This window comes from Eurytemora carolleeae, unplaced genomic scaffold, assembly GCF_000591075.1.
Source record: "Eurytemora carolleeae unplaced genomic scaffold, Eaff_2.0 scaffold771, whole genome shotgun sequence".
NCBI classification, from domain to species: Eukaryota; Metazoa; Arthropoda; class Copepoda; order Calanoida; family Temoridae; genus Eurytemora; species Eurytemora carolleeae.
The window spans coordinates 146,815-167,429 of NW_019396658.1; the positions used below are offsets into that span (position 1 = coordinate 146,815).

Consider the following 20,615-nt stretch of genomic DNA (forward strand, 5'->3'; position numbering starts at 1 on the left):
TGTACACTGTCCACTGTCAACTGTCTACTGTCTGGAGTCTTTTGTCGACTGTCCACTGTCTACTTTTAACTATCATCTGTCCTCTGTCCACTCTCCGCTGTCCATTGTTCATTGTCCCCAGTCCATGTCCACTGTCAACTATCCATTGTCCACTGTCCCTGACTTCTGTTTGTTGTGTACTGTCTGATTGTTAACTGTTAATTAAGTTTAAGTTTTTTAGTCAAAGCTCAAGAATGTTTAATTTTACAAAAGATAGATTTTTCTCTCAATTGAATATCTAGCAGAGTGATTCTGACAAAAAAGCAAATTCTTCAAATCAGTAAACTTCTAAAATTTTATTGAAATTGTAGGCTTTAAATTGACGAACTAATATATACCTGTTTTTAGTTTTCCTTTAGTTGAATCCTAAGTTTGGATAAATTTGTGTGCCTCCGAACCATCTTTGCATTTTTACGCTCTCTCTCAACCCTCTCTTCTAATACGCAATAGTTATGTCATTCTACGTCTGGAAAAATTAAATAAAAAATCAATCTAAAATAAGAATCTTTATTAAACGAAATGAATATCTTTGGATCGAATTTCGAAATATTTTTCTTCAGTTTTTAAGACGATTTTTACCTAATATCTTTTCCGATCCAAAATTACAACATAGTAATCACCAATTTCTAGACGTCATCAAATACTGAGAACGTTTTTATATCCTGATGTATACTCAAATCAGGCTTAATTAAATCTTCAAAAACAAGGATGAATAAAAAATATAAAGTATTCTGAGACCGAATTTAATGACTTTGAACTGCCTATCGCTGATTCAAATTTGAATCACCGAATCAAATCTTACCTTAATCTTTAACCTTGAATTGTGGTTCAAATTAGATTTAGCTCAAAATCGTTAAATCCGGTCTCTGAGACATAAATAAATGCTCAAAAATTGTCTAAAATATTTTCCAGATAGTTTAGCAAGAAAATTAAAAAAGAAATAAATTCTTTTAATGCTTTATAAGTAATAAAAATCCTATTATCCTATTAATGTTAGAATACAAGACAGTAAAGAACTAGAAAGTATTAATGTTATTGTATACAAGACAGTAAAGAACTAGAAAGTATTAATGTTATTGTATACAAGACAGTAAAGAACTAGAAAGTATTAATGTTATTGTATACAAGACAGTAAAGAACTAGAAAGTATTAATGTTATTGTATACAAGACAGTAAAGAACTAGAAAGTATTAATGTTATTGTATACAAGACAGTAAAGAACTAGAAAGTATTAATGTTATTGTATACAAGACAGTAAAGAACTAGAAAGTATTAATGTTATTGTATACAAGACAGTAAAGAACTAGAAAGTATTAATGTTATTGTATACAAGACAGTAAAGAACTAGAAAGTATTAATGTTATTGTATACAAGACAGTAAAGAACTAGAAAGTATTAATGTTATTGTATATANTAGTGTATAGTCTCTAAAGATATATTCTCTCTAGTGTATAGGTTCTAGAGATATATTCTCTCTAGTGTATAGGTTTTAGAGATATACTCGCTCTAGTATATAGGTTCTAGAGAAATATTCTCTCTAGTGTATAGGCTCTAGAGATATATTCTCTCTAGTTTATAGGTCTAGAGATATATTCTCTGTAATGTACAGGTTCTAGAGATATATTCTCTCTAGTGTATAGGTTCTGAGATATGTTCTCTCTAGTGTATAGGTTCTAGTGTTAAGGTTCTAGAGATATGTTCTCTTTAGAGTATAAGTTCTAATGTATAGGTTCTAGAGATATGTTCTCTCTAGAGTATAAGTTCTAATGTATAGGTTCTAGAGATATATTCTCTCTACTTTTAAGGTTCTAGAGAGATATTCTCATTGGTGTATAGGTTTTAGAGATAAATTCCCTCTAGTGTATAGGTTCTAGAGATATATTCTCTCTAATGTATAGGTTCTAGAGATATATTCTCTCTAGTGTATAGGTTCTAGAGATATATTCTCTCTAGTGTATAGGTTCTAGAGATATATTCTGTCTAGTGTATAGGTTCTAGAGATATATTCTCTCTAGAGTATAAGTTCTAGTATACAGGTTCTAGAGATATGTTCTCTCTAGAGTATAAGTTCTAATGTATAGGTTCTAGAGATATGTTCTCTCTAGTGTATAGGTCTTAGATACGTATTCTTTTTAACAAAAAGGTTCTGCAGATATGAAACTTATTTAAAGTTTTACTCAAGGTATTCACAGGATATCCTTGAATTACGTTTATATGTAAGCTTATGATTACACATAGGTGTTTGTTGTTATTCACGAACCAAAGCATATCATGACTAAAAGAATGATTCAAACACAATGGTTCAGACTCAAACATATATTTGAAGGAAACCATTGTTTTCCTAAATAAATTGCAAGTTTATTTCTTGTATGAGGCCAGTACCTAGTGTTAACGATTCATAAACTGAACTTATCTTATCTGAGGATTGATGTGCAGCTATTAATTTAGCAGTATAATAGCTGTTAAAGACATACCTGTATAGTGACTAATGGATCCAGTTTCAGTACTTGAAACCTCTCAGTTAAATATAGAGATTAAAGATAGGAACGTGGATGAGAAATGCTCCAGGCCAACTTAGACTTTTAATCCAAATACAGAGATGATTAGAAAATTGTTTGATAAAGAGCACATGGAGTAGAATTGAAATCAATAGAGATGAGAAATAGTATAGGTTAGAGAGCAAAAGTAATAGGATTGAGATAAAATGGAATAGGTTTGAGAGAAATAGAGTGGGATGGATAGAAGATCGAGTAGGATACAATTGAAATGACTAGAATGGAGATAAGTTGGAGTAGGATGAGGACGAGATAGAGTAGGGGTTCAGAGGATATTTAGCAGGACTGAAAAGGGAGAGGAGGAGGAGGAGGAATGACAGAACATAGCATAGGATTGATAGAAGGTGAAGTAGGATGGTAAGAACGAAGAGGAAGTGAAGGATTGATAGGAGGTGAGGTAGGATGGTAAGAACGAAGAGGAGGTGAAGGATTGATAGGTGAAGTAGGATGCTAAGAACGAAGAGGAGGTGAAGGATTGATAGTAGGTGAGGTAGGATGGTTAGAACGAAGAGGAGGTGAAGGATTGATAGGAGGTGAAGTAGGATGGTAAGAACGAAGAGGAGGTGAAGGTTGAATGAGTAGATGTGATATAGAAGAGGGAAGCGTGTAAAGAATATGAAAGATGAAGTAGGGTTGAGATGAGATATTTCTTGAAAGGGTTCAAGTAAGATTTAATCCCCTAATAGTCCAAAAAAACATTTTAGCCCTTTAATAATCGGATTAACATTGAGGAAGATACTGTTGTTTTTTTTGTCTTGAAAAGATATAATTTCTCAATCATTTTTGCTCATATTGAGGACTAACAAGTACTGGTGTGATAGAGATCGGAACGTTTGTGTGGATATTGTTAATCTTTAACACATAATCTCAATATCCAATGCGGACACTTATAAATTTGAGAATCATTGATTTAATCCCTCTATTAAAGGTATCCCTGCAGGATGTGACCATTTCGGGATATCAAAGAGGAATCTGCTATGTTTCCCCGAGATTCAGGATGCAACTTTTCAGTGTAGTTCCGGCTTGGTTAGAGTGGTGGAATTTAAAAGAAAAATATTCGCTTAAAAACCAAGTGGAAAAAGCAAAGAAGTGGTTTTCAATATCAATAAATATATAACTACAGCGGCAAAACAAATATATATTTAATATCCAGGAATATTTCAGCTTCCTTTTTCATGCACACGGCGAGGATCTCTCCTGTCTGCGTGTTTGTGTGTTAAATGTTATGGTGTTTGTATGTTTATGTTCGGCTAGAAGAAGAAAGTTGAATAAAATTTCTGACAAGAATTGAATATGTCGAGATAAGATGAAGCTGAGAGAGAGAGAGAGGATGATGTTAAATCTTCCATCGTAACAATAAATACAGGTCCGTCCTAAAAAATCGTCCAAAAATCGTTCTCTAGAAAATTACCATAAATTCTATACAACACTACACAGCCAAATATTTATCAATACAGGTTTATTATGTCAATAAAATCATGGTTTATTCTCCAAAACCTACCCCAGACGCTCATATTTTCATAAAACTACGAAAATAAAACCTTTAATTGTTTTCTTGTAAAACTTGGTTTAAAATCTCTGTTAAAAAATACCTAAACTTTAAACCTAAAAAAAATGTTAATGGAAAAAACAAGTTCGCAGTCTCCTAGTCGTTTTCACCAGTTCTGTTGAGGTTTAGACAAATATTTGAAAATTTTTAACAATCTGCCCTTTTCTGTTTTCAGAAGAAAATTAGAGTTGACGCCATTACACACAGATTCAATTTTAGAATAATGGGTTGATGATTTCGAGCATAAGGATTTTAGAAAAATTACAGTTTTTATCAAAGAGACACATTCAAATGGACATAAAGTCTGAATCAACTTGACTTTTCCGTCATAACCCTTTTAAACCGGAGAGGGATTTAAATGTGAATCAGTTGTACCCTGTACAAAAAGGGTTAAAGATTATCTTGTACCTAATCTGTACAGCGTAGATTCTATACTGTCTGTTTGTGTATATTCTGTATAAGGAGGGATAAGGATGATGTCATATATCTCCGAATATGTCTCAAAGGATATCTAAAGCTTACTGCCTATACAGGAGTAAGATTATATGAGAAACCCCTTGATAAAGAAGATTAAACTCAAAGACTTCACTGACTCTTCAGGTTCCTCTTTCACTTTTTAGGTTTGCAGGACGCATAAATGCAGTAGTGAATAGTTATGAGGAGAGAGAGAGAGGGTTGATGATTCACCTCTAGATACTAGATACAGCACAGCTGAACCTAAACTGGCCTGAACACACACATTCCGTCCCACAGGTGCTTCTATACCTCATCTTAATAATAATAATAATAATAATTTTTGATTCTTCAGAATTGTTCTGCTTCTGCAGAACCAGAAGGATTGCAGAGCAATTATTCTACAAGTGTCATATTTAATTACTTAATTATGTGTTAACAAATAAATTTGTTAATTAACATATTGTTATTTAGACGGTAACCCTGGGGTCGTCCTCAAGAAGCATCTTTAGGAAGTCCTGTCTGGTTCTTCACAAGTCGCCGTGAAGACAGGGCATACACAGGTTTCCCTTTAAAAAATATTTTTTGGGAGGGGGCAATTTCCAAGTGCCCTACCCCCTCCAAAGAATTTTATTTTTTTGGGGGGGGGGACCCTAGCAGCTTCTTGTTAAGAACCAGTCAGGACTTCCTAAAAATGCTTCTTGAGAACGCCCTCAGAACGACCTACTTCCTTGGCCGTCTCTGGTTCTGGCTGGGACATGTATATATTTTATACATTAATATTCAAATTCCTGCCAGAGCAAAAAAAGATCCCAAATATATTGTTCCGGCTCAGAAGTTGGTTTTAACAAAATTGTCACAGATTAAATCAAGCTAAGGAATGAAAACAATATGGAGCCCCGTCGTCTTCTAATTCTTCTGGAAAAGAGCAACCACCCGAGATTAGACTGTCCAAGGTTGCTCTTTTACGCACATTACATTTAAAAATAAATAAAAAGAATATATATTATTTCAAGTTGAGGTACTTTCATGAATCAAACTTTGTTAAGTACAATAAAATTTCGTAAAGTACAATCAAACTTTAAAAAGTACAATCAAAATTTGTAAAGTACAATAAAAATTTGTAAAGAACAATAAATAAATAATAAATAAATAAATAAGTACAATCAAATTCAGACAATTGTCGTTTTGGATAGCAATTTTTGAACAAAAAAAATCAAACATGAACTGCAGTAACATTTGTAAAATGAAATTTAGCTTAGTTAACTGCAATAAAATTTGTAAAATGCAATTGAACTTAGTTAAAATTCCTGATTTGATTTGATTTGAAAAAGGAAATCGAATTTAGAAAACTGCAAAAAAATATATAAAATGAAACCAAATTTAGTAAACTCCAATAACATTTTTAAATGAAACCAAATTTAATAAACTGCAACAAAATATATAAAATGAAGCGAACTTTAGTAAACTACAATAACATTTTTTAAATGAAACCAAATTTACTAAACTGCAATAACATTTTTAAATGAAACCAAATTTAGAAAACTGCAATAAAATATATAAAATGAAACGAACTTTAGTAAACTGCAATCAAATTTTTTAAATGAAACCAAATTTAGTAAACTGCAATAACATTTTTTAAATGATACCAAATTTAGTAAACTGCAATAAAATTTGTAAAATGCAATCAAAGGAATTGAGTCTTTGTCACAAACTCTGATTTTCTAATATCTATATCTTTGCAACCCAACTTCGTAGACTTTTGATACTTCAAACTGTGAATTCTATTAGATCAAATAGTCTAAGTTTGAAATATCAAGGGTTTCCAGTATCAGGTTGCCAAGATATAAGGATTAGAAAATTTGAGTTTGTGGAAAAACTCAATTTCTTTAGTAAACTGCAATAAAATTTGTAAAATGATATCAAACTTAGTAAAAAGTAATATAATTTGTACTTTGTAAATTGCAATAAAATTCGTAAAATTTAATCTAATTTTGTAAATAGTAATAAAATGTAATAGAGAAATGCAAATACAAATTGTTTTTTGGAAGAAAATCATTTAAATGGCAAAATCTTCCAGTTGAAGATTGTAGAACTGTAGAACTCAAATAGAAATTGACATTTCTATTATTCTGAACCGTGAAATGATCCTCTCAGCTAAATATTTTAAATACTAACATTAATATTCATGGAGTTATTCTATGATGACAATCCTTCGTCTAGCTCAAGCTTCGATTCTGCAGTAGACCCAGATCAGGGTAGAGATGGTAGGATTGGTTAATCAAATATCAATTTATTTCATCCTTCACGTATCCTATGCCTAGATACACTAGGATCCTTTGCAATACGTTTGGAGTTCGCAATTTATTCATCAATTTATCGATAGAGTAAAGGAATTGAGTCTTTGCCACAAAATCAAATTTTATAATCCCTGTATCTTTGCAATCGGATGGTGGAAACATTTAATATTTCGAACTAAGGGTATTTGATTTAACAGGACTCATAGATTGAAATATTAATTATCTATACTCTAGTATGCCGAGTCCATTAGCACCTGATCCAATCAGGGTTCAGCCATGTGTTTGGTGTCTATTCTGAACCAATAGAAATTGCATGGCGGTAACATCTATCTTTCTATCTAGCTCATTATCCAATCAAAGATAAATCCTTATATCGGCGTTAAAACAGTAAATGGAAATATTTACTTTTACTAAAACTATAGATATATATCTAAGGTCTAAGCCATTGGTTTTCAAAGATATGGGGATTAGAAAATCAGAGTTTTGGGATAAAACTCAATTCCTATATACATATATTTAAAGGAGTATGTACATAGGAGGTCAGAATTTTAATATTGTTAAGTACCATTGATGGAAATATTTTAATATGTATCTATGGTTGTTCGGCAGATTTTACAAACAATTGGAAGCCACACTAAACCTGCTCTCGGTCGATAATAAAGCGCGAAAATATTTTTTGATAAGAAACGTTCTGTGTTGCAAGATAATCTTTTTCTGACCGTGATCCTTTCCCAGGTCTAGGGAATTCTCTATTATAAACAAAACTGTCACTGGAAAGAATTTTTGAACATCGTTATTTGTGAAAGAAATCTGGTGACACTATAGATGAATTTGGTCATTTTGTGTCAAAATCAGGATAAGCTGGGGTAGGAGGGGGAAATGGGTTACCAAATTTGGAATTTTTAGATATTTGGATAATTAAAAAAATCTATATTGAAAGTAAAAATTAAAGGTGCCTTCTCTCTCTATTTGCGCCCCTTATTTTTCCAGGATGGGACGTTCCCCCAATTTTTCAGGGGGAACGTCCCCCCCCTTCCCTCTTTCAAGCCATCTTTGACTAGAGAATTCGAAACTTTTTTAGATTAAAAAGATGAATTGTTGAAGGAATTTCAAGCTTGAGAAAAAGGGCGCGGTAATGTCAGCATTTTATTGGAATAAAAAGCAGGACAAAATACATATTTCAGATAAAATAAGTCAGATCATTAAAAAAGGTTTGGTTCAGCTCTGAAAACAGTTAGGATTGGTGGTAGCTCTACTAGCAGCCTATAATGGGGGAATTGGTTGAAGTCAGCTCTATGTTTAGCTCTGGTTGTAGGCTGTAGCCAGAATTGGTGGGTTTATCTTTGCTAACAGCCTTTAATTGGTGATTTAAGTTCTGCTAGTGGCCAAAGTGGTGGGATTTATCTTTGCTAACAGTCTAGGTTTTTTTACAGCTCGCCTATAAGTCAGCATTGATGGAAGTCTGCTATGTTAACAGCCTAAGTTGGTTTGTTTCCAGCTCTGCTAGCAGCCAGGATTGGTTAAAGTCAGCTCTGCTAGCAGCCATGGGTTGTGGTGTTAGGTTTGTTGAAAGCCAGGATTGGCGAGGTTAGCTCTTTCAGCAGCCATGGGTTGGTGGTGATAGCTCTGCTAAAAGCCAGGTTTGGTCAGATTAGCTCTTTTAGCATGCACAGTTTTGTTTAGCTCAACCTTGCCAGGTGTTGTTGGGGTTATAGCTCTTCTAGTAACCAGGATTAGTGGGAATACCTCTGCTACTGGTTATTTTATATTTATCTTTATCTAGGGATATCACGTGATATGGAATATAGCAATCAGTGCAGTCTCACTAAATGTTTTTTTAACGAAGGGAAATTCTCTTAACATCCAGGATTGGTTGGGTTGAGAGCACAAAGATCTTTTTGTCCTTTAATCGGATAATCTACTCCACCAACTCCTACAATATTTAATTATTGGTTAATATTTCAAAATTTATGGTTTGACAGATTTGTCTCATTTTCCTGAAGAATGGAACTTTTGAGATATCTTCCTTCGTTGGAGTAATGTAAAAATGTTGTCAAAACAAGATTAACCTGGGATATTATCATTATCTGCGTCTTCGATATCCCACATCCCGTTCTTCCAGATCGACCAGCCCGGAGCTGCAGACATACACACACTAACACAAACGAACACAAACAGTAACTAAATAAAAAAGGATTTAGTTTTTTTCTGTGACGACGACATAAATCTTTTTTTTAACCTGGATCAATTGAAAAACAGATGAAAAAAATAAAGATAAAAATTAAATATTTCAAACGATTTTGTATTTTTTTTCTCTTCGCGCCATTTTTTATCGTTATCAAACTTTAACGGATTATTGTGCTTAAGTTGGAACATTTCAAAATGTAATAAATGTCGACATTTTTCATATTTTGAAACATCCTGAGGTCATGTAAGTTGACATTTAATAGTTTGGCTCGATCGGTTCATCCGTTTTGATGTTTATTGGACACAGACAGACAAACAAACAGTCAAGCCAAATATATTTGAAGATCATGGTTTCGATTGGAAGAATAACAAAGACAAACAAGAAAAAGAAAGAATTTGAGACAATTGAAATTAAAATCTAAAAATGATCAGTGTGAATAATTTTTTCTTGTTTTACAGAGATTAAATTTTCACTTTTAAAATGTGCTACATTTCGAATATTATGTGAAACAATCGTATTTTAATCATGTCTTATTACACATTGTTTCTTTGTTCTTGCCTAATTTCAGAAAACTTGGTAAAACTAGAGTCTAAATACAATACATCCAACAGAAATTTTCTGTTCATGGGTACTTGAACTAAAATAAGAATTTTTTAATAAAAGCATTTGTTATCTTATCTTATTACTAAAATGAAAACCAAAGCATCCTGAAAAATAAAACAGGATCTTTCGTCAAGAAGTGTAATAAATGTTACAAATAAGATGAAATTATAAGGAAACAAAACAAATCTTTATTCCACTGTTTTATATATGTAGTACAAACATTAAACAAACACAGTGAATACGAAGATGACATATTATGTGTATTTGATGTTGTTTAGGTGTAGATTAAAAACCAACTTACTAAGTGAAATGTGTCTCAGTACACTGCACAATTGCTGTATTTCCTTGTTATTAGGATTGGATTGGAATATATAAAAATGGCTGATCTACATCTTGTCATCTGTATAATCTATGTTTCCCTGTATCTTTTAGTTAAAAGCTAAATAATTTCAAGGTGTGGTGTGTAATGTACTATGATACTCACGATAGCAATGATTCTCATCTTTCCTCTGCTTTAAACCCACTGAGCATGTATCTGTAAACCCTGATCTCTTATATACCAATCCCTGATCCTTTGTATCTTCCATCCTGCCCGTTTAACTAAATATATTAGAATAATCTCTGAAAATCAGATTTACCCAAGAAATATCTATAACGGGAAGCTTCAAAGATTTACTGCAATTTTTTAAATTTCTTGGTGACAACCTCAGTACATGAGTACTAATGTTTATATTCCTTTAGATAATTCATTACATTTGTTAAAAATTTAAATTGTACAGGGTTAACCACAAAGTATTAGACGTCAATGACGACCAAATAATCCATGAGCATTAAGATCTACAGGCTAAATCTTGTTGAATGCCTTCAATTGAGTCTATTAATGGTATATCAAATGGTTTGGCGAAGGAAGAGACAAATTTACATATGCAGGGAAGTATGAAAAAACATGATATACAAATTAATTCTGTATTACTGTCACTGAAGTCTCATTCTTTGTAGTTAACTCTGTACATAATTGATCGTAGGCTCGTAGCATAAACTCTAAGAAATTTAAGACTACTTTTACTAAGTTGAATTTGGATCCAACAAATTTTGTGAGAATTGAAATTTCTTAGAGTGTGTAATCGTATAATCCATTCATTTGATCATTTCTAACAAAAATACATCAATCCTTACACTCAAAGATATCCCTGATCGGATCGAGGACCAAAATTACATCGTGTTTTGGCCAGAAAGAGCCATTTTCTTGTAAGTTACACTTTTTTTTCTTATGAGCTGCGGCTACTTTCCCTGCTTCATTTAATTCCAAAACATGATCAGCAGAGCTGCCGTACCTTCCTCTTTTTATTTGTAAGTTATGTGATTACATTAAAAAATATTGTCAGCAAAGCTGCCCTCCATCCCTCTTTTTATTTGTAAGTTATGTGATTACATTAAAAAATATTGTCAGCAAAGCTGCCCTCCATCCCTCTTTTTATTTGTAAGTTATGTGATTACACTCAAAAATATAGTCAGCAAAGCTACCCTCCATCCCTCTTTTTATTTGTAAATTGTGAAAATATATTTGTGGCTGCTTCCCCTTCCTCATTTATTTCCGAGACACTGTCAGCGTAGCTCGCCTCCCTCCCTCTTTTATTTGTAAGTTGTGTAAATATATGCGCGTGCCTCACATAAACATTATATATTTGACGTTAGGTGCGCATTGTATACTCTATGTATATTGTATATCGTATAATGTTGTATGTTGGTGCTTGGTTTACAGTTTACAGGGTTTATCAGTTGACAGTGTCACATCTCGACCCCCCCCCTCTTGCATATGCCGTTCTTTATATACCCCCTCCATCGATCCTGTTGGTCTCTGTCCCCCAATATCATACATCTATTTACCCACAAAGGAATGGAACTTTAATAACGACATAAAACATCTTAAGTTCCTTATGGTATAACGGTTTCAACTGAAAATGCTGCCTCATATAAATTGTCTCCAATCAAAGAGAATAGAATATATATTAGAGTGGAATTAACTAGAAAAAAGCGTAAAACGGCCATTTTGTTGTACTGTTTCCAAACTGCAGGTGTACTTCACATATTTGCGCTATATAACCTTTTGGGCCTTGGAACATCATTTTAAAGAAAATCTAAAATTAATATTAAAAGAAAACCAAATTATGAAATAGGCTGGTTTCATAATTGAACAATGATCATTTAACATAGACTCTATGCCTTTCACTTTACAAACGATGATTTTCCGTTATAACTATAAATCAAATGATGTTTTTTATTCACCTTATTTTTTTAAAAGTTTATTTAACAGCTTTAAAAAATTTGAAATTGAAATTTTTCAACTGCAGGAAATAATGAATTTTAGAAAAAAAGACTCAATAACTGTTGTACAGTTGTCTCTGAAGTCTCATTGTCTTATCATTTGTGAGTTACCCTGACCCTGTATATAAAATGATTTATGAGGGTGTTTTGCATTATGTATGTGGTATGTATATTCTTTAAATGTAAACAGTACACCATTACCCAAGATTTTGATAGAGGTTTAGTGTACTGAGTGCAGCAGGCAAGCTGGGCAAAACTGAATAATCTTAGAAAACTGGGGTTGTTCTGGGTTGTTTTTGTATGTATTCTTAAAAACAAGTTACATTTCCAGTGCTTCCTTTGTTTACATTTTAGAGAGAAATTATCTATCCGTCTCTCATATCATATAGTAGTATTCGTATTGATGTGTACAATTCAAACAGGGATCTGGTTTTTATTACAGTCAGACTAAATCAGACTAAATCTTTTCAGTTTTATCTGATTAAATCTTAAACCAATAGATTAATTAAAATAACAGATAGGACGCTAGACGTAATCTTTTCAAGATTTCTGTGTGTTTCGTTCACATTTCTTACAATAACCCTGAGGCAGAGGCCCAAAGTAGTTACACGTAGTCGGCGTAGAACAGTCTCTCTATACAATAAGAATCAACATTCATATCAAAATCATTTATTTTTGTCTGACTATGCAGGGTTAATCGCAAAGGATGAGAGTTTAATGACGACATGAAACGATTCAAATACATGGAGTGTAAATAATTTCTTACAAAGAAAAACAAGTTTACAGTTAGCTGCAAGGAATCTTTCATGTAAATGAAAAGACTTAATTGGTCCTTATCTTTCTGCTTTTATCCTCAGACTATTCCTGCTTTCCTCCCCAGAACGTTCCTGTTTATCTCCAGAACTTCTTGCATTCTCATCTCCAGAACCTTCCTGTTCTCATCTCCAGAACCTTCCTGTTCTCATCTTTATAACCTTTCTGTTCTCATCTCCAGAACCTTCCTGTTCTCTCCTCCAGAACCTTCCTGTTCTCATCTCCAGAACCTTCCTGTTCTTATCTCCAGAACCTCCCTGTTCTCATCTCCAGAACACTCCTGTTCTCATCTCCAGAACCTTCCTGTTCTCATCTCCAGAATCTTCCTGTTCTCATCTCCAGAACCTTCCTGTTCTCATCTCCAGAACCTTCCTGTTCTCATCTCTAGAATCTTCCTGTTCCCATCTCCAGAACCCTCCAATATTTCGTCATCTCAAAACATTTTTCCTCCTCTTTAGATCCATAACCTTCTCTTTTTTCGAACCTAGGCTTGTCCCGTCCCCCAGCATCCTATATTATATATATATATATATATATATATATATCCCTGACTACCAGGTTAAAGCAAATAAAAAATACATGCAGGATTAATTCTTATTATTTAGTAGAACCATGACGTCGCCATTTTCTCTGACAGCAGAGGAACAGAAAATGTTGGAGAAGGATTACAAAAAACCTAAATCTGGCAAAAAATTTGGAACTTCACCCAAGAATTCGCCAAAACAAAGGTGATATTAAAAAAGCAACCAATAATATTGTGAACAAGGAGGATGGTAAATCGTATTTTATCAATTTTCTCTTCTAGGTCAGATCTTCACGAAAAAGGGACGATTGCATCCCGGAACAAGACGAGAATGTCCGAGGATATCGCAAAGTTCTTGTAAGTTTTCTGTTCTAAACATTTTATATATTCAATATTTACACTGATAAACCTTGTGATTGGCCGGCTAATTTTCCTGTTGATGGCTAATAGTTCTAGGCTGCTATGTTTCATCAATTTTTAAGACTGGGTTGCAACACCTTGGCCTTTGATTTTACCTTACTTTCTCTTTTATACTTTTTTTGTAGCCCTAGGTATATATATGTACATTCTTACACTTGTTTTTAGCTTTAGTTTCTACGGAGTTTCCCCATAAGGTTTTAAGTTTTCTATTTTAAGAAAGTTAAGATGTGGAGAGGATAAGGATGAATCTGAGAAGGATGAAGATATCCTGAAAAGGACAAGTGAAAATGTTCCTCTATCAACCATTATAAATAGCACAAGGTACACATTACAATACACATACAATAACTTAATAAGGTTTATTTGAAATACAAATAATTTAGAGTTTTTCCTTTTCCTCGTTTAAATGATTTGGACCACTAACTTGGTGACTTTTGACATTTTTCCATTATTTTGCTGAAAAAGAATCATTTTAATATTCAAAAATTTTGAAAAATATGTTTTTTTAAGTTTCATGGTTTGAAGGCGTGTTAAAAAAAACTGAATTGCTTTACAGATAGAAGATTCTGTTGTTTGTCTAGAAAGATGTTCCTGCTCCAGTACGGATTAAACGTGAAAGTTGGAGAGAAGACAAGATTAGACTCAACATTAACGGTATACATAGACAAGATCAGACTTAAAAATAACGGCATAAAGACTAGATTAGACTCAACATTAACGGTATAAAGACAAGATATGACTCAACATTAACGGTATATAGACAAGATTAGACTCAACATTAACGGTAAAGACTAGATTAGACTCAACATTAACGGTATAAAGACAAGATCAGACTTAAAAATAACGGCATAAAGACTAGATTAGACTCAACATTAACGGTCTATAGACAAGATTAGATGACTCAACATTAACGGTATATAGACAAGATTAGACTCAACATTAACGGTATACATAGACAAGACTAGACTCAACATTAACGGTATATATAGACAAGATTAGATGACTCAACATTAATGGTATATAGACAAGATTAGACTAAACATTGACGGTATAAAGACAAGATCAGACTGAAAAATAACGGTATATAGACAAGATTATATGACTCAACATTAACGGTATATAGACAAGATTAGACTCAACATTAACGGTATATAGACAAGATTAGACTAAACATTGACGGTATAAAGACAAGATCAGACTAAAAAATAACGGTATATAGACAAGATTAGATGACTCAACATTAACGGTATATAGACAAGATTAGACTCAACATTAACGGCATACACACGGTCGACTCTACACTGGGTAGTCCAGACTGGAAAGTACGACTGAATGCATATCAAGTTCAAGTTGTACCGGTTCGGTTCATGCCACTTTTAAAGTGGGGAGTAGACGCATTTAAAAATGCGTCCCCGTGCTTTACAAGGAATGCTGCAATATTGGGGTGGTTTTTAGGGTGCACCCAGCAAGCATTTATTCTCCGACAAACTGATGTCAAACATATACAGTCCAGAATTTTTTACCTGACATCGGCACATATGGTCGGTTAAAATGTTTCTTGGGAATTGTTAATAGTTTACCTGACCAGTTTTACTAATTGCTTGTTTCCCAGGAGTTTATGGAGGTATAGTTGGAGGCAAGGTTGTATAATAAGGTTGGTTACTCTCGATGCGCTCCAGCCTCCAATGTACGGAAAATGTCGCCTCCTAAGATAGATAGATAAAAACCTAATATGAAGTCATACTCGCCTCAATAATCAGTGACGTCATAGGTTTTTATCTATCTATCTTAGGAGACGACATTTTCCGTACATTGGAGCGCATCAAGAGTAACTCAGCTTATTTATGCAAATTTTAACATTTTATTATCAAGAAACCAAAGTTTAGAAAAGCTTCTAACCGTTGCTTAGTCCGTAACTTCAAACAGTAATATTTAATATTTTAAAAGAAAAAGAATGGAGGNTTCTGGCAATATACATTATTCAATATTCAGGGTGTCCAAATAATTATATGAATAGAGTGATGAATTAAAAACAAAATTAGTTTAAACTGGTTAAGTAAGGTCCAGAAATTTATTTGTTGCTCTTTATAACATTTAAATAAAAGTAGTATTTTAGTTACAAAACTTAAAGAGAGCCATAGAAAATACTTTTTAAAGCATTTTCTCATTTTAAAATATCAAATTTTATTTTTGTCAATTGTCTCCGTTACTTTGGAACATTTAAGTTTTAACAACATACTTTATCTGTTATCAAATTTGGTTTCATGAATTTGAACTGGTCAATATCCATATGTACATACATAATATTAACATAGTTCTTTATAAATAAAAATTACTAAAACTTTTAGATTAATAATTGTAATGCTGCAGTCTGCTTTATTCTAAATTTTCGTTGGTAAATCTAGAGAGTTCAATAAAAAATAACAATTTTTTAAAATTTCAAATTAATGTTTTCAATGTTATTTCCCCCCAAAATACAGTATTTAAAACATTGAAGGCAAGATTGTTTTCAGTTTTTACTGGACTCTCTGTAATACTTTAATAAATGACTGATTGCAGAAAATATCGTCTTCCTAGGCTGAAGAGTCCCGACTACGACGGGAGGAGGCAGAACTAAAACATTCTGAGCAATGTTTCGATTTATTTCTTCAGGAATTTTATTCAACGTTCAACTCTCTCTTGACAGGCCTATAACCGGGGGGGGGGGGTGAAAGGGGTCAGGTGCTCCCCCCCTGACGAATTTTAAAATAAGTTGCTTAGTATAATCTTCTCTTTAAAAATTGCGATATTAGCATTCAATTTTCAAAATTTGTTATAATTCTGTATACTGTATACTGAATAGTGTGCATATGCTATGTCTAAACAATTCTTTACAAAAGCTGTTGCCTCAGACCACTCAGACCACCAGATAAATAAACATTCTTTGAAAAATAATTGTCCTGAGGTAAGATTTTCAGGGTAAACTGGTTTGTTGTTCTTTCACCTAGTCGATATACATGCGTCATACATGCAATATAACAAATATGTTCCAGTATGTATCAAAAATTCAATTCTTTAAATTTTGCAGAAACATTGCCTCAGTTTCAATATTTTGTCCAGACAATTCAAGATCAATGAACTTGAGTGGCAATATCAAAATTATTAACATTTTCTGTCTTCCAATATTGTAAAATTTGAGCTAAAATCTTAATTGTGAAAATTTTCCTTGCATTCAATACAAAACATCAAATTCAGGGAAAATCGAATTTTCACTTTAACATTAAGTTCAATCTTAAATTACTAGTGTTGTTGACAAATTAGAAAAAACCTAGATGACATGAAATTCAAGCTACAATTATTTGTTTTAATAACAAAATTATAAATATTTTATAAATAAGTAGGGGGCCCTGCACCCCTACAACCCCCCGCCTCGTTCATTACGTTTCATTCGGTGATCCTGGGCCCATTACAACATCCAAAGTTGCACCCTCTTGGGAAAATCTTGGTTACAGGACTGTTCTTGACCATTCAGAATGCCATAAAGGATACACAACACTACCAGCTAAACATTTACCGGAGTGGAGGAGAATTTAATTTCTCCAGCTTTTTCAAGAAAAACGAGAAAATCTAGTTATTGCATCTTAGAAAATGGTTTAGGAACGGCGTTGTGAATGGTTTATGAGGTTTTAAATCCCGTCGATTGGATATTTAATTTACTACAGGATAACCAGAACACACTCTGGTATAGGAAGACGACTATTAGAATCAAATGGTAACTTTAAATGTTCAATTAGCATGAAACACAGAAATTGTGTAGTGTAAACAGGCCCATTTCATTAAATCAGTGATTTAATAAGTGTCTTGTAAAATTACTTGCTTTGTAAAAACATCAAATACAAGTATTGCTATAATGTCGTCTTCCTATTCCATTTTTGTCTGGTTATCACTGTTTTAATATATTTACGAATAAACATGAACAAATGAAAATGAAAGAATAAAATCAGGAGAATGACAGAAATAATTGTTTCAAGAATCATACATGTTAAAGTAGATAGAAGACTAAATGTCACAAATAAATTCAAATACCAAAGACGACTTTTAAGTCGTCTTCTTATTGTCATGTTTCGTGGGACACCCTGTATGTTGCCTGACATATCGTTAATAAGTTTGTAATTTGTAATCATAACACGATGTTCATAAAAAGAAACCAGTTCTAAAGTGTACTGCATTTTGGGGGCAATATCAAAATAATCAAAACAATAAAACTAATAAAATTGACAAGAAACATGTCCATCCATCCATAGATCCAAAAAAGCGAAAAATCGCGAAACAAGCTTTATCGTAAAATAAGATTCAAAATTTGTCATCCACAAAAAAAGCTCCGAGACAACTGTCGGGGAAAAAACTGTATTTTTCTTTCGTTCTTGGTTACCTCTGCAGTTGTACGCCTGTTTCTTTCTTTGCCAAAGCATTTTTATATTTTGGTAAATATAAATACAGACAGAATCCCAAAATATAAATATAAATACAGACAGAATCCCAAAATATAAATATAAATACAGACAGAATCCCAAAATCTATGAACCCAATAGATAGTGAATTAAACTGATCCTAAGGACAGCTTAATTCTATTCCGATAAATAAAAACGTGTTTAAAATGTCTTTTTTTCTAGTTTTCCCCCTTAAAATTTCAATTATGTGTTTTACTAAGATTGAAGAATCCAATAAATTATGACTTTATATCTGGGTTTAATGATAACAATTTGATTAATAGATCGGACCATGAGTCAAGGATAACTGAGGAGAAGGATCAGGAGATAAAAAGTGTTCAAGAGAAGATTACCCAACTTAAAGGAGATATATACAATCTCAAGGTTAGATTACCCAACTTAAAGGAGATATATAGAATCTCAAGGTTAGATTACCCAACTTATAGCAGATATAAAGAATCTTAAGGTTAGATTACCCAAATTAAAGGAGATATATACAATGTTAAGGTTATATTACCCAACTTAAAGGAGACATATAGAATCTCAAGGTTAGATTACCCACCTTAAAGGATATATATTCAATCTTAAGGTTAGATTACCCAACTTAAAGGAGATAAATACAATCACAAGGATACATTACCCAACTTAAAGGAGACATATATAATCTCAAGGTTAGATTACCCACCTTAATGGAGATATATAAAATCTCAAGGCTAGATTACCCAACTTAAAGGAGATATATACAATCTCAAGGTTAGATTAAACAACTTAAAGGAGATATGTACAATCTCAAGGTTAGATTACCCAACTTACAGGAGATATAAACATTCTCAAGGTTAGATTACCCACCTTAAAAGAGAGATATACAATCTCAAGGTTAGATTACCAACCTTAAAGGAGATATATGCAATCTTAAGGTTAGATTACCCAAGTTAAAGGAGATATATACAATAGATTACCCAACTTACAGGAGATATATAGAATCTTAAGGTTAGATTACCCAACTTAAAGGAGACATATAGAATCTTAAGGTTAGATTAAACAACTTAAAGGAGATATATGCAATCTTAAGGTTAGATTACCCAATTTAAAGGAGACATATAGAATCTCAAGGTCAGATTACCCAACTTAAAGGAGATAAATACAATCTCAAGGTTAGATTACCCAACTTAAAGGAGATAAATACAATCTCAAAGTCAGATTACCCAACTTAAAGGAGATAAATACAATCTCAAGGTTAGATTACCCAACTTAAAGGAGATATATACAATTTCAAGGTTAGATTACCCAACTTAAAGGAGATATATACAATCTCAAGGTTAGATTACTCAACTTACAGGAGATATAAACAATCTTAAGGTTAGATTACCCAATTTAAAGGAGACATATAGAATCTCAAGGTTAGACTACCCAACTTAAAGGAGACAAATAGAATCTCAAGGTTAGATTAAACAACTTAAAGGAGATATATGCAATCTTAAGGTTAGATTACCCAACTTAAAGGAGACATATAGAATCTCAAGGATAGATTACCCAACTTAAAAGAGATATATACAATCTTAAGGTGAGATTACCCACCTTAAAAGAGATATATACAATCTTAAGGTTAGATTACCCAACTTAAAAGAGATATATACAATCTCAAGGTTAGATTACCCACCTTAAAAGAGATATATACAATCTTAAGGTTAGATTACCAAAATTAAAAGAGATAAATACAATCTCAAGGTTAGATTACCCAACTTAAAAGAGATACATACAATCTCAAGGTTAGATTACCCAACTTAAAGGAGATATATAGAATCTCAAGGTTAGATTACCCAACTTAAAGGAGATTTAAGGTTTGATTACCCAACTTAAAGGAGATATATACAATCTCATGATTAGATTACACAACTTAAAAGAGATACATACAATCTCAAGGTTAGATTACCAAACTTAAAAGAGATATATGATATACATTATACAATGATTTTTTATTTCAGGATAGCTTCAGAAAATATTCTTTGTATGGAAAGTTTTTATCAGAAATATCTCCTGAGGAGTGGAACCATGAACAGGTATTATCTATCTATCATTTAGTCACTTAAAATGATTAACTTTTTTTCAGGAAATTTTATCCGGTAGATCCAGGAAATCAGTTCCATCCCATCTAAAGGTATTTAATCTTCCCTAGTTTCAACTTTATCTAATTTATCTAATTTTTAGAATATTCTCAGCCTGGAATCCAACGAGTTCATAGAGGGAGACAATTTTCTATATTTCAAGGTATTTTTTTAGAAAAATATTTTTAAAAAGTGATAATTTTATTAATCGTTTATCTAACTTGTTTAATTTTGCTTTTATGTAGAATCTTTTTGTGTTAAATCCGTTTCTTT

At 32.5% G+C, this 20,615-nt stretch overlaps 2 protein-coding genes and 2 long non-coding RNA genes across 4 annotated transcripts in view; 2 read left to right on the top strand and 2 right to left on the bottom strand.

Annotated features, from left to right (window-relative positions):
- LOC111707016 (dnaJ protein homolog 1-like) overlaps window positions 1-522 on the bottom strand; it is a 9,965-nt gene extending 9,443 nt beyond the window's left edge. The window contains exon 1 of the mRNA XM_023479990.1: window positions 378-522. The gene's annotated coding sequence lies outside the window, so the exon portion shown is untranslated. The remainder of the gene's footprint in view (window positions 1-377) is intronic.
- Window positions 523-8,029: 7,507 nt separating this feature from the next.
- On the bottom strand, window positions 8,030-10,273 carry LOC111707034 (uncharacterized). The gene is made up of 3 exons (XR_002766361.1): window positions 10,172-10,273; window positions 8,966-9,077; window positions 8,030-8,829 (listed from the first exon to the last, which is right to left on the bottom strand). It is a non-coding gene; the product is annotated as an uncharacterized LOC111707034 (long non-coding RNA).
- A 3,120-nt stretch (window positions 10,274-13,393) lies between these two features.
- LOC111707017 (uncharacterized) lies at window positions 13,394-16,462 on the top strand. Its single transcript, XM_023479991.1, has 6 exons — window positions 13,394-13,553; window positions 13,631-13,705; window positions 13,994-14,089; window positions 14,350-14,422; window positions 15,381-15,392; window positions 16,346-16,462. Exons 1-6 carry the CDS (start codon window positions 13,438-13,440, stop codon window positions 16,460-16,462), a joined length of 489 nt encoding a protein of 162 aa, XP_023335759.1. The 5' UTR covers window positions 13,394-13,437.
- Window positions 16,463-18,525: 2,063 nt separating this feature from the next.
- On the top strand, window positions 18,526-20,506 carry LOC111707035 (uncharacterized). Its single transcript, XR_002766362.1, has 4 exons — window positions 18,526-18,621; window positions 20,223-20,297; window positions 20,348-20,395; window positions 20,446-20,506. It is a non-coding gene; the product is annotated as an uncharacterized LOC111707035 (long non-coding RNA).
- Window positions 20,507-20,615: the final 109 nt, after the last annotated feature.

Bases quoted from the DNA above. Each gene is read 5' to 3' on its own strand.
- LOC111707017 (XM_023479991.1), top strand. From the start codon at position 13,438: ATGACGTCGCCATTTTCTCTGACAGCAGAGGAACAGAAAATGTTGGAG. The intron at 13,554-13,630 runs GTGATATTAAAA...TTTCTCTTCTAG, and splicing joins AAGAATTCGCCAAAACAAAG to GTCAGATCTTCACGAAAAAG. The intron at 14,090-14,349 runs GTACACATTACA...TTGTTTGTCTAG, and splicing joins ACCATTATAAATAGCACAAG to AAAGATGTTCCTGCTCCAGT.